This window comes from Colias philodice, chromosome 29, assembly GCF_061535455.1.
Source record: "Colias philodice isolate Cphi_HAF_F1 chromosome 29, ilColPhil1 Martin Lab GWU primary, whole genome shotgun sequence".
Lineage (NCBI taxonomy): Eukaryota > Metazoa > Arthropoda > Insecta > Lepidoptera > Pieridae > Colias > Colias philodice.
This window is the reverse complement of record NC_143114.1, coordinates 6,662,278-6,677,234: the sequence shown is the minus strand read 5'-3', so window position 1 is coordinate 6,677,234 and position 14,957 is coordinate 6,662,278. Positions and strand designations below refer to the sequence as shown.

Here is a 14,957-nt window from a genome sequence, read left to right as displayed (position 1 = left end):
CGTGAAAGAGTAACAAACATCCATACATCCATACATCCATACATCCTTACAAACTTTCGCCTTTATAATAGTATATTATTTATTGTTTGTAAGGAAATAAAAAATAGTAAATTGCATACAATTTGTTTTATTTAATTTTATAATATTTCCTTTAGTTACATATACACAAAATGCATTAAGCATACATTAAGCAATATTCACCACAAACTGAAGTCCAAAGATAATAATTCCCAAATTGTCAATATAATCATAAGTACATAAGTGATTGCTTAACTATGTTTGTTGTTTTTGTTTGTGTTTGTTGTGTCATGTCATGTGTATTAGTTGTTAGCTAAGTATGTTAATGTATTCATTTTTCGGAAATCCTTATAGATAAGATAATGATTCCAAAGTCGTGCTAGCCCCTTCCCAAATCTATCATATAAATATCCCTGCACGCATCCGTAGTATATTGTGTTTCGAATTCAACCACAGGTCAACGCGTAGAAATTTATTACAAATAACAAAATGGAGGTAAGTTATTATTATTATTAATATTATTTTTAATTATTACTTCAGTAAAATCTTTATTTATTTTTATCTTGTTAAACATATTTTTAATTATATATGTTATGTTTCAGGCTTCTTACAACCTCAAAGATGTGGAAAAATGTTTCAAGCCCTATAATTATTATGATTTATCGGATGAAGATGAGGTTTCTAACTTAACAATAAATAAAAATAAGAGGACCAGTCGTTTAGATGACTTTTTTCTTCAAGAGCCTGAGCGGAAAAAGAAAAAGGCGAAACTATCTTCAATTGTTGGACGTTCAGTGAAGGAGGGATGCATTTCATATATTTCAACAGACAAAGATGACGGAATGGATGCTGATCTACTAGTGAAAATTGATTTGTATAGTTTAAAAAAGTTGAAAGGAATCCCGGTGTCGCAACATTGGAAAAATGCTGATATTCGCATTAAATATTATACAAAAAATGATTCTAACATAGATCTTCAAATAAAAGATATTGTATACAACATAACAAAGGAGATATCGGAGGAAGATAGTGCAAAACACTACAGCTTTAAAAATTAGGTTTCTTCATGTGGTAGTTTAGTAATTAGTTTATCCACTAGTATAATAGGTTTCTTCATGTGGTAGTTTAGTAATTAGTTTATCTACTAGTATAAATAGTACGTTGCAATGTATAAAGTCAATGATTATGTTGAAGACCATTGAGCATTAAGGCAAAAAGTGTGTTACAAGAAAGAAGTTGTGAAACAAATATAGTGTTTAAAATGTCTGAAGAATGTGTTAGTGTTTTTTTCAATGAAATGGATCTTGAATTGACAAGCCTATCCATTGATACAAATGAACTTTTAAACGTTTGTGATGAAATAGAAAGAAATGAATTAAATCACTCATTTCATGATCAAAGTTTGATGGAGCTATGTGATGAATTCGATGGAAAATTGTGAGTATATATTTTTTATAATCATCTTTTTTTCTTTCTTATTTGTATTTTAAGCAATCGAAGTAAATAACTTTCTTTTTTTTTTTTTTTTTTTTTAGGGTGGAACAAACGGGACGGGGAACCAAAAGGAAAGCAGAAGTTGATGTTAATTCTGATGACATCAAAAGGATAAAATCTGCAACTAAAATTGATTTTTCACGGACTTCACAACAACCATCAACATCGAATGAAGGTATTAATTCCAAGACGAAATGTTGTAGTATTTGTAATATAAGTGTTTCCAAAAAATATTTTGCTAATCATCTGAGAAGCAACGTACACAAAAATAATGTAGATAAAATACAACATTCAATAAAACCTAATGTTAAGATAATTGAGACTGCGTTCGGTAATAGAATAATAACTTATAGAGTAACTTCTGAAAATCAAAATTTTTTACAGTTTGAGACACCAGATTTATTTCTTGCTTCAGTCAAAGATACAATATTTACGTTAATAAATAAGTCCATAGAAGAGCATACAATTTTAAAAATCAATTTTATTTTATATGGTGACTTTGTGCAGGAGTCAAAAAATATAAATAACACTTTTGATTTTCAATCAATGAATTTTATTGTTTGCACCGGTGATGATTTAAATATATTTTATACTACTGTAACGAATTCTCTTATTAATTATATAAATTCATTCGAGAAAAAGGATAGTGGGTGGAGTTTGAAAAAAATTTTACATTTGGATATGAATATAAATCAATTTAACCCTTTAAGAGGAAAATCTTATATTGAGTTACCACATGACATAAAAATAAAAAAAGCTGTTATAAATGTTAAAAACACAGATAACGCCTGTTTTAAGTGGGCACTGTTATCCGCTTTGTTTCCAATACATAAAAATTCGGATAGAGTATCATCATACACCAAACACAGTCATAAATTGAAGTTCGGTAATATTACATTTCCAGTTAAATTAAACGATATTCACAAAATTGAAAGTCTTAACAATATTAGTATTAATGTTTTTGGTCTAGAATATAATGAACAAAGAAAAAAAAATAGTATTGTCGGACCCTTGTATTTTACAAAGAACAAAATGCAGACTCATATAAATTTATTATATTTGACACAGGGTAAAATCGGTCATTATTGTTACATAAAAAATATGTCAAGATTAATAAGTCATCAAATTTCAAAATCGAAGGAAGCTATATATCTATGTGACTTTTGTTTACAATATTTTTCAACATATGAACGTTTGAATAACCATCAAAAAAATGATTGCAGACATATATGTACACAAATACCAAGCGTTGATAAAAATAAAAGAAATTGGTGGGGTGATATTGTATCTGAAAGTAAATTAAGTTTTGATAAATTCCAACGTAAACTGAAGTTACCTTTTGTTATATATGCGGATTTTGAGGCTTTTTTAAGTCCTTTAGCATCGTGTTCAAATGACCCTACAAAATCACATACGATAAATGTACAAAAACACAATGTTTATAGTTTTGGATATTACATTAAATGTTCTTATGATGATAAATTGTCTAAATATGTAACATATACTGGTGAAAATTGTGCTTTAAAATTTATGGAATCGTTAAAAGATAATCTGAAAATAATTGTGAAGAAAATTGGTTTTCAAAAAGCTTCTAATAATTTATCACAAATAGAACAAGATATAGTTAGCAAATCTGAACACTGTTATGTTTGTAATAAAAATTTGAATGGGGATTCAGTGTTTTACCATGATTGGTTTACTGGGAAATTTATTGGGGTCGTGCATAAAGTTTGTTCAGAAAAATTTAGAGTACCTTACACTATACCAGTCTTCTTGCACAATTTAAGTCATTATGATGCACATTTCATTGTACATGCATTAAACTTTGATGAAGGTCAGGTAGAAGTTCTCCCACAAAATAAAGAAAAATATATATCATTTTCAAAGATAATTAAAATCAATAACAGTAATGTTACTTTACGTTTTGTGGATTCACTTAAATTTTTACCCAGTAGCTTAGATACCTTAGCAAAAAATTTAAACGATAATGATTTTAAAGAATTATCAAAATGTTTCCCTAATTTAGAAGACTTTAAACGACTAACTAAAAAAGGTGTATTTCCATATGAATTTGTTAAAGATTTTGATGCATTAAACCAATATCAACTTCCAATGCAATCACAATTTTACAGTACTCTCACAGATTCTTTTATTTCTAATGAAGATTACAACCATGCGAAAGACGTTTGGAATCATTTTAAATGTAAAAATATGATGGACTATTCAAATCTTTATTTAAAAACCGATGTATTATTGTTAGCAGATATTTTTGAAAATTTTAGATGTGTTTGCATAAAAACTTATGATTTAGATCCCGCCCATTACTATACAGCTCCTGGATTAAGTTGGGATGCTATGTTGAAACATACTAGAATCGAGTTAGAATTACTTACAGATATTGAGATGATTGCTTTTATTAAATCAGGAATACGTGGAGGTGTTTCACAGTGTAGCACTCGCTATGCAAAAGCAAATAATGTTTATATGTCCAACTATAACTCAAAAGATAAAGATTCATTTTTAATGTATTTCGATGCCAATAACCTGTATGGTTGGGCTATGTCCCAATATCTACCTACAGGTAATTTTGAGTGGGCTTCCCCCGATACAGATTTTAATGTTAGTTATTCTTCAGAGATAGGATTTATCTTGGAGGTAGATCTTGAGTATCCGGTTGATTTGCATGATAAACATTCCGATTTACCTCTTTGTCCAGAAAACATACCTGTAGGTGACGCTAAAGAAATTAGATTGATTCCAAACTTAAAAAACAAATCCAAATATATTATATATTATAGAAATTTAATTCAATGCTTAAAAATGGGGTTAAAATTATTAAAAATTCATAGAATATTAAAATTTAATCAGACTCCATGGTTAAAAGAATATATAGACTTAAATACACAATTGAGAACCCAAGCTATTTCAGATTTTGAGAAAGATTTTTATAAACTAATGAACAACGCTGTTTTTGGTAAGACTATGGAAAATATTGAAAAACGTGTAAATGTTAAACTGTTAACTCATTGGGAAAATCGGGGTAAAGTATTGGGAGCTGGAGATTTAATTGCTCAACCACATTTTCACAGTGTTTCAATTTTTTCTGATAGTCTTGTTGCAATTCAATTAAACAAAACAAAGTTAATTTATAATAAACCTATTTATCTAGGATTTTGTATATTAGATATATCTAAAACGCTTATGTATGATTTCCACTACAATTACATGCAAGATAAATTTGGTTCCAATTTGAAATTGCTATACACCGATACCGACAGTCTCATTTATCAAATATTTACGAGTAACTTTTATAATGATATAAAACTGGACATTAATACATATTTCGATACATCAGATTATGATGCTAACAACGTTTTTAATTTTCCTAAACTAAATAAAAAAAAAATAGGTTATTTCAAAGATGAAAACTGTGGTAGAATTTTTATGGAATTTGTAGGTCTGCGATCAAAAATGTATGCGTTACAGGTTGATGATAAAATTATTACTAAGGCAAAGGGTGTTAATAAGTGTGTCACAAAAAAATTAACTTTAGATAATTATAAGTCATGTTTGTTTAATAAAAACGTTCAATATTGTAAAATGTATAGATTTAAATCATTAAAGCATACAATTTTTACACAAGAAATAAATAAAACATGTTTATCCTTTAATGATGCCAAGCGGTACATTCTACCAAACAATATAGATACATTACCGTTGGGTCATTATAAACTCGATGGCAATTTCAGCTAAAACGATATTTATATTTCAAAAATTTTAGTTATGAATATATTTGATTATTATTATTATTATTTATTTTTTTGGATATATGTGCTTTGTAATAATTTTTAAGGTTGTGTTTATTTGTATATATTACTTTATTTATATTAAACTGTAACCTTAATGTATAAATAAAATGTTTAAAGAGAAAAATATTTAGTTTTATTGCTACATCCAAAGAAGATAGAAGTATAAAAATGATTCACTTTATTCATCCATTTGCTGCCATCGTAGCAGGTCCAAGTGGATGTGGAAAATCTAACTTTGTTACTCAATTCATTAAACATAGGAGTAGTGTATGTAATGAATTTTTTTCTGAAATCACATGGTGCTACGACGAAATGCAGCCTTTATATAATTTACCAAATGTTAAGTATCATCAAGGAATTCCAAATCTTAATATGTTTGATGGTGAAAACCCACACCTTATTATTATTGATGATCTAATGAGAGAGTCTGATGGAAGAATTGTGGATATATTTACAAAAGGTAGTCATCACAGGAATCTTAGTGTATTTTATTTAACACAAAATTTATTTCATCAAGGTAAAGGTCAAAGAGATATTTCTTTAAACTCAAGTTATATAATTTATTTTAAAAACCCTCGAGATAAAACTCAAATAAGATATTTAGCACGACAAGTGTCACCAGATAACACAAAATTCATTGAAGACGCCTACAGGGATGCAACTTTAGAAGCGCATGGATATTTAATGGTAGATTTAAAACAGAATACAAATGATTTTTGTCGTATCAAGACACATGTATTCCCATTTAATGGTCACTGCACAGTCTACGTCCCCACGAAAGAGTTTAAATACACCAAGAATCAAACAATTCAAATCATTTCTAAATGATGCTTCGTCGAGTTACAACGCATAAACATTTGCTAAATGCTTTGCATACGCTTAAACCAAAATATCAAAAAGCGTTACTTAAAACGTGTGATGAAAAAGAAATAAATTGTATTTGTGAATGTATTCATAACGTTTTACAAGGAAAGATACCACTTAAAGATCAAGATAAACAAAAATTGAATAAACACAAAAATATACTCCGTAAACTGGTGCGTAAGTGTAAACATAAACTAAGAAAAAATATTATTATACAAAAAGGAGGGGCTTTCTTACCAATAATATTAGGTGCAATATTGAGTGGATTAGTAAGTGGACTAGCCAGTTAACATGGAAAATGCTAAGAAAATGATACTTATTGAACCTGGATTGATTGAAAAATTAAAACAAGAAAATAAGGATACAAGTAATTTGTCTCGATTAGATATTGAAATGCAAAATATTATGAATAGTAAGACGGAAGACCGAAAGAAGTGGATGCTATATTTACAAACACTACAAAGATACCTTCACTTTACCGAAGAGGATCGTCAACCACTCAGATTACCAATTTATTCTGATACATCTAATGAATATTCAAATGAGTCTAAAATTGGTTTTAAAAATAAAGATAGAGATCAAAAAAGTTCAGTTGATGCTGAATCTTTGTTGGGGGAGAAAGGTTCCATTAAAAGTATAGAAAGTGAGGCAAATCCACTGTATTCACCAACACAAATACTCAGTTTAATACCGAAAACTTATAATAAAAAAGGTGAATCATTATTAAACTTAATTGGAATAAGTAAAAGTAAAATACGTTGGGATAATGAAGGCACAGTCATAATTGATAATGAAAAAATTCCAGGAAGTAATATTGTTGATTTAATAAATGATTCACTTAGACCCTTAAAAAAAAGTGATCCGATAGGGTGGGATAGATTTGCTAAAGCATTAAAAGATATTAAAGTACCACTTACTTATATTGGAAATCCAAAGAGATGTGAGTTTATTAACCAACTTCAAGCAAAAGATCTGAACAAAACCTCTGAGATTGAAGTTCAAGAATTTTCTACACCGAGCAGTGGAGATAAAAGATATATAACTAAAATACGTAAAAAGATCGATTGGGAAAAATGGACCCCGTACTAGAAGAAATTAACAGGATTTATTATGATCCATCTAACCCCGCTGGTTTTGGTAGTATTGATAAATTATCAAAAGCTATGAAGGGTAAAATGGATAAAAAGCAAGTAAAGGAATGGTTACAATCACAAGAAACATATACATTACATAAACCCATTCGGAAAAAATTCCCGCGTAATAGGTACATTCTATCAAATATTAATGAGCTGTGGCAAGCTGATTTAAGTGATATGCGAACTTATTCTCAATATAATGATGGTTTCAACTATATACTTTGTGTTATTGATGTATTTAGTAAATATGCTTTTGCAAGACCAATGAAAAAGAAAAACTCAGAAACAACTAAAGAATGTTTTGAAAGTATATTTACTGAAAGTAATTCAACACCTACTCACATACAATCTGATAAAGGTACAGAATTTGTCTCAAAAGATGTACAAAAATACTTTAAATCCAAAAAGATAAATTACTATACCACTAACAATCCTGATATTAAGGCAAGTATTGTTGAACGATTTCAAAGAACTCTAAAAATGAAAATGTGGCGTTATTTCACTCATAATAATACTTATAGATATATAGATGTTTTACAAGATTTAATATACTCTTATAATCACAGCATTCACTCGAGTATTAAGATGTGCCCATGTGATGTAAGTTCCAACAATATTATGACAGTTTGGACTAATCTTTATGATAGAGGGTCAAACAAACTTTCTTTAGAAAATTCAAAACCAAATTTCAACGTGGGTGATTATGTTCGAATAACTAAATATAAACATGTTTTCCAAAAAGGATATGAATCAAATTGGAGTGATGAAATATTTATTATATCTTCAATAATTGATAGATCTCCATGGGTTGTTTATACAATTACAGATTTACAAAATGAACCAATAGTTGGTACTTTTTATGAAAGAGAATTACAGAAGGTCACTTACAACCCCACCTCACAATATAAAATAGATAAAATAATTGGCACTCGTTATTCGGGCAACAGAAAAGAAGTATTAGTGAAGTGGAGAGGTTATCCAGATAAATTTAACAGTTGGATTTTAGCTTCTAGTTTAAAAGAAATATGAATAAAGAAAGTTTTTATTTAACTTTGCTCAGCAATAGTTCAATGGAATACTTTCCTGATAACAAGACCACAAATTTTTCAACAAAATTACCAAAAGCTATGAAATTAGAAGGTGAATGGTTGGTTGGAGTTGTCGAGTTTCAATATCCATGCACAATGTTTACTGTTCAAGATCATGAAAATGTTGTATACATCACAAAAACCATGTTAATTCCTAATGAAGATAAACCATCAACAGTGTACTACAAAAAACATATTCCCGCTACCAACTACGATAACGTTGAACATATTTTGAGAGCGTTAAATGGTATCGGAGAGAACTTGAAATTTCGTTATGATGAAATAACAAAATTTGTGTCTGTTTCTGTTTTGGATAAAAATATAACATCCGTAACATTATCACCCAAATTAAGTTTACAACTAGGTTATGAACCAAATACAAATCTCCTAGACAGAAATTTTGGGAAGTGTCCTGCTAATTTACACTTAGGGTTACCATCTCAACTATTTCTATATTGCGACATTATCGATCCTCAGATTGTGGGTGATGTTATGACTCCGCTATTAAGAGTCATTTCATTAGATCCTTCAAAATACATTTATGGTGCGTATAAAATGCACGTTTTCTCTCCACCTCACTACTTACCCGTTATGCGAAGAGAGTTCGATACGCTGGAAATGGATATAAGATCCAGCGCAGGACAAAAAATACCATTCCAGTTTGGAACCGTGTGTATTAAACTACATTTCCGCAAATTATAATAATGTATTCTCCTCATGATCATCATAAATGTCCATATGAAAATTATTATTCACATCAAGCTGGATCAGGAGTTGGAGTAATTTATAAGGGTTCACCATACCAACGCGGTCATGGTATTGGGAGCTTCTTAGGAGGGTTATTTAGATCAGTTTTACCTTTACTTTCAAGTGGTGCTCGAGTGGTTGGTAAGGAGGCATTAAACGCTGGAGTAGGACTTTTATCGGATATGATTCAAGCCCGTCCTATGGAAACCTCAATAAAAGATCGTCTAAAGCAAGTTAGTACGAACTTAAAACGAAAGGCTGATGACAAAATTGATCGATTAAACATGACAGGATCTGGGTATATAACTAAAAGAAAACGATTGGCCTCGTTCATTCCACCACTAACAGCTAAAGTGAAAGCTACGAAAAAACTTGGTCTAAAACCCAAAAACATCAAAGATATATTTTCAAATTAAGTATGTCTTTCCTTCATAATCATTCTTGTGAGTGCGTTAAGTCAGAATTAGATTTGTTTGCATTACCGTCTACACAAACAAGCATTGAAAATGGATTGTGGATTCACTATAAACCAATTTCATCTCTTGCTGATGATGGACCTATCGAGTTTCAAGTTCCTGGAACAGGCGATGACTACATAGATTTGTCTCATACATTACTCCACATAAAGGCAAAAGTATTAAATCAAGATTCAACAAAATTGACATCAGCTACAGTAGTAGCACCTGTAAATAATTGGTTGCATTCACTTTTTAGTCAACTCGATGTTTATTTAAACCAAAAACTTGTATCACCACCTAATAATACCTATGCCTATCGAGCATACATGGAAACCCTTTTAAACTATGCTCCTGCTGCTAAACAATCTCATCTTACTTGTAGTCTTTGGTATGATGATACAGCAGGCAAAATGGATTCCACAGATGGTAAAAACATAGGGTTTGTTAAAAGACAGGAATTAGTTAATGAAAGTAGGGAAATAGAAATGATTGGTCATCTTCATGGTGACATTTTCAATCAAGATAAATTTTTAATTAATGGTGTTGAAATGAGTGTAAAATTAGTTCGGTCAAGAGAGAGTTTTAATTTAATTGCTGGGTCAAATGATGAAAAGTTTAAAGTTTGCATTACGGATGCAACTCTTATTGTTCGAAGAGCACGAATTAATCCAAGTGTATTACTCGCACATCAGAAAGTTTTAGCTTCTACCACTGCTAAATATCCTATTACTCGTGCTGAAGTTAAAGTTTTAACAATTCCATCAGGTGTTCAAGGAAAAACTCTTGATAATATATTCTTAGGACAGGTACCTAAAAGATGTATTATTGGATTTGTGAACAATTCCGCATTTAATGGCTCACTTACTAAAAATCCATTTAACTTTGAAAACTATGGCATTAACTCTTTCAGCTTATATATTGATGGTCAACAAATACCTTCAAAAGCTTTGCAACCATCTTTTAATAATAATATATTTACATCAGCATATCATACTCTATTCTCGGGAACTGGTATTCACTTTCTTAATGAAGGAAATGCAATCTCTCGTGAACAGTATGCCAAAGGTTACTGTCTTTTAGCATTTGATTTAACTCCTGATTTATCAGCTAACTCGTCAGCTCATTGGAATCTCATAAAGCATGGTAGTGTAAGATTAGAAGTACGATTTGAATCCTCACTAATACAAACAATTAACTGTATTGTTTATGCTGAGTTTGATAATATTATTGAAATAGATAAAAATAGAAATGTTACTGTAGACTATAGTAGTTAAGGTTATAATGTGTGTTATGTTTTAGATTTATGTGTTATGCTTAATGCATTTTGTGTATATGTAACTAAAGGAAACATTATAAAATTAAATAAAACAAATTGTATACAATTTACTATTTTTTATTTCCTTACAAACTTCCTATTTAATCTTATACAAAACACTATAATTGAACATTCCTATGACAACCATTGAATAGATTGGTACTGTAATAATCTGCTAATAACAGTAATATCATGGATACACTAGAATTACAAAAACATATGAAAAAGATTCATCCCAGTCTAGAAAATAATGTTTATGCTGCTAATAGACTGCCTATGTATACCCATGTACCAACGTATATAATATGCAATTTGGATGTGGATTTTTTTTTTTTTTTTTTTTTTTTTTTTTTTTTTTTTTTTTTTTTTAGTCGGGGTATGTTTGGATTCTCGTTTGGATTCAGTCCGGGAATCCATACTACTTATGGGTGATTCTGATGAATATGGCCATCCGCCCATATCAGAAGTGGGATATACCATGCGCTAAAGACCGAGGAAAACCAACCACCTGACGAAAATAGCGCCTTGAATTTGTTAAGCAATATGGAAGTCTTACTTACTCGGATGATAGCAACGACGCAACCGCGCTCCGGTGGCAACTGCTAGCGCTAAGTCTTGTACAGTTAATCTTGTAGAGTTTAATCAGTAAGATGTAGACGTGCATGTAGAAGGTTGGTGTAAGATTACAGAGCTTATAGTACTGACTAAAAATTTAAAGGGCGTAGATTTACTTGTGGCTCTTACCTATGCACTGAAAGGCTGCGCCGCCTCTTGCTTGACAAAGTTAAATTTGAATGAGTTCACATGGGAGACTGTAAAACAAAGTTTAATGGCCAGATTTTGTAAACCAAAATTATTTCAAGACTACTGTGATGAAATATTGCATTTTCAAATTGGAACAAAAGAAACCGCAGCAGAAGCTGTCCTGCGCTTATAGAATATGATCGAAACTATATCTAAAATCCGAATGCCAGAAGATGATATAACTGAATTCGTCATTATAACAGTCTTATGTCAGAAGGATGGTTTCATACGCCGTGAGCTAAACGAATATACTATGACTACCAACGGAGATTACTGAAATCCAAGAGCCTAATTTCAAGCAACCTAGAATTGCAGACGCAAGATTGCTTGATAAATGTCATTTTTGTTTAATGACCGGAGAACGGCAAGCCGACTGTAAAAAGCGTCTTTAAGAAGATGCTTCTGGGATAACTAAACAGCAAAATTCGTGAACTGCAACACGTGCTCCCGAGAAAATTGCGACCGTAACCTGCTACATATGCGGTCAAGCTGGACACGTAGCAACAAATTGTAACGAAAGAGGATGATGTCGGTTAAAAAGGAGGTATAGCTACTACAAAATAAGAGGTTAATGTCTGCGAACAACGACTGTCGAGTGGCATCTTGAGGCCGTAATCCGGTGAGTCAGTCCCCTTTTTGTTTGAAAGCGGGTCGTCTTGCTTTTTGATAAAATAGAGCTATCTTAGTAAGTTGCCAGATACTGTGCGCAGTGATCTTGGGTATCTTACGGGCAAGTAGAGCGTGTGATGCGCACTTTGAAAAGTTTGCTAACGATTATCTAAAACGATCCCAATAAAGCGTGGCGTAACATAACATCTGAGATCGTGAAATCATTGAACATGAATTGTCGAAAGTTGGTCGAAATTCATGCAGAGCAAGACAATCCGTAACTTATGTGTAATCTGTGAGCATTGTTTGCATGAAGTCTACTTAACTATTTTGGCACGTTGAGTGAGAACAGTCATCGAGTATTGTTGTGTGTGGAAGGTGGTCGAAAGGATAATGTCGTCCAGGTCATGCCGCTTATAGCGGCTGGTCGAAGGGACACATTCATCCGGTCCAACCTTAAGTGTTCATTAGTTGAAGGGAATGTCGTCTGAGCCATGCAGCTGTTAGCGGCTGGTCGAAGTGACACATTTATCCGATTCAACCATAAGTGTTCTGTGGTCGAAGGGACAGTGTCGTCCGGTCCATGCACATGGTCGAAAGGACACACCCGTCCGGTCCAAATGATACTGTGTAAAAAATTGGTTCTAAGGATAGGACATGCCGATAAAGAGTGCATTGTTTGTTGTGTGAGTAGAAAAAGGTGCCGTCCGGTCCATGAGTGGTCGAAAGGACACACCCGTCCGGTCCAAATGATACTGTGTAAAAAATTGGTCCTAAGGATAGGACATGCCGATAAAGAGTGCATTGTTTGTTGTGTGAGTAGAAAAAGGTGCCGTCCGGTCCATGAGTGGTCGAAAGGACACACGCTTTTTCATTCTGAGACAATTATTGTTATATGACCGTAATATTACGTAGTAGACGTAGACGACGACGACGTATTAGCTTGTCAGGATGGGCGAGCGGGTAGATTGACAGATACCCGTCCGATGGATTGTGTTATTGTTACAGGACTGCAATTTGATGCGCCCGAGGACGGTCGATAGTCAGAATGGCCGTGTAGGAGTATTACTGGCTGGTAGAAGTATTACTGGCTGATGAGAATTACATCGGAACGAGATTTGACAACTGTCGATCTGGCGGAGCGTCGCGTCGATGGTCGGCTGCAGACGTTGCTTGGTTACAAACGAAGAACGGTTAGAGCACCACGTTTGCGACGAATCGCTATTGTTCCGAGTAATCTTGTGCATTGTTGTAACGAAACTAATTAAAAGCGATTGATCAAGTGATTCCCTAATTACTAGTGCATAGATTTGTACGATTACATAACATTTGTTTGTAACATTGATGATTCATTTGTTTCCACCAACATTATAATTTACTGAAGATATGGGTGATTCTGATGAATATGGCCATCCGCCCATATATATATTAAGATTTATTAGGTTTTAGACAAAGCGGGCGGTAAGCTAGTTCAATATAAATTTTAGCTTGATACCTCCGTCCTCCACGCGTTCAGAAGAAAAATGGTATTGACATAAAGACAGATGGACAACAAAGTAATCTTACAGTGTCCCATTTTTATTTTGTGGTTCGGAAGTCGGAACCCTAAATTTTTTTTACAAAATAAATATTATTTACACGAGCATGCTTCATGGGTTTTAAAAGTTTGTCTTATCAGTAAAAACCGGTTTTGTAAATTAAACGGCGAACAAATACACATATATCTAACAAAATATATAAACTGACGAAGTTTTCTATATCCGTTATTCCATAAAACAATCTTGTGTGTCTGTTATTTGATGAAATTTCATGTATTCATAAAACTCGAAAGTTTTTTGATAAGAGTTGTTTATTGATGTATAAATTTAAAACAAACTTAACCGATTTTTTTTTGTAGTGAAAGCACCTTGAAATACATAGTCAATAGAAAATTTAAATTACCTAAATGTAGTTTAAATATATATGTATTAAAATTATTTAGCATCAATATTTTTGGATTATTTTCTATACTATGTATCTACTATGTGTAGTTACCTATTATATAAAATAAAAATAATTGTCGATACTCGAGTAAACTCAGGTGTAACCGCGGCGAGTGGCTAGTCAAGCAATAAAACAAACCAGTCAAGTGCGAGTCGCACTCGTAACACTAAGGGTTCAGTATCAGTACACAATATAGCTATAGAGCAAATGCAAAAATTGTTCACCCATGCAAATCGATTTGTTAATATTTGTAATAGAAATACTGAAATTTTGTCATGAATCATCTCTGAAAATTTCAACTGTCTAACTATCACGGTTCATGAAATATAGCCTGGTGACAGCAAAGCGGTCGTGACTGATCGAGATGTCATGTGTACGGCCGTACACGGGCAGCTCGACCAGTTAACGGCTGAGTGAAGTACTACATGGACTGCTCGGGTAGTCCATCGTTGACTGCTCGAGCTGTCGCTACAAACCGCGCACCGCTTGAAGCGGTCGCGACGGCTCGAGCAGTCCGTGTACGGCAGTGAATGAATGTCTATATTTCACCGCGCGGTCGCGGCTTCAAGCCGTTGGTCTCAACTGCTTGAAGTGGTCCGTGTACGGCCGCCCTTAGTAATTGAGCGTCGTTT

General features: G+C 32.3%; 1 protein-coding gene and 1 long non-coding RNA gene across 2 annotated transcripts; both read left to right on the top strand.

Moving 5' to 3' along the window:
• Nucleotides 1-452: 452 nt before the first annotated feature.
• Nucleotides 453-1,245, top strand: LOC149476057 (uncharacterized). The gene is made up of 2 exons (XM_089712575.1): nt 453-513; nt 621-1,245. Exons 1-2 carry the CDS (start codon nt 508-510, stop codon nt 1,074-1,076), a joined length of 462 nt encoding a protein of 153 aa, XP_089568701.1. The 5' UTR covers nt 453-507; the 3' UTR covers nt 1,077-1,245.
• A 28-nt stretch (nt 1,246-1,273) lies between these two features.
• Nucleotides 1,274-5,445, top strand: LOC149476056 (uncharacterized). Its single transcript, XR_016317910.1, has 2 exons — nt 1,274-1,455; nt 1,554-5,445. It is a non-coding gene; the product is annotated as an uncharacterized LOC149476056 (long non-coding RNA).
• Nucleotides 5,446-14,957: the final 9,512 nt, after the last annotated feature.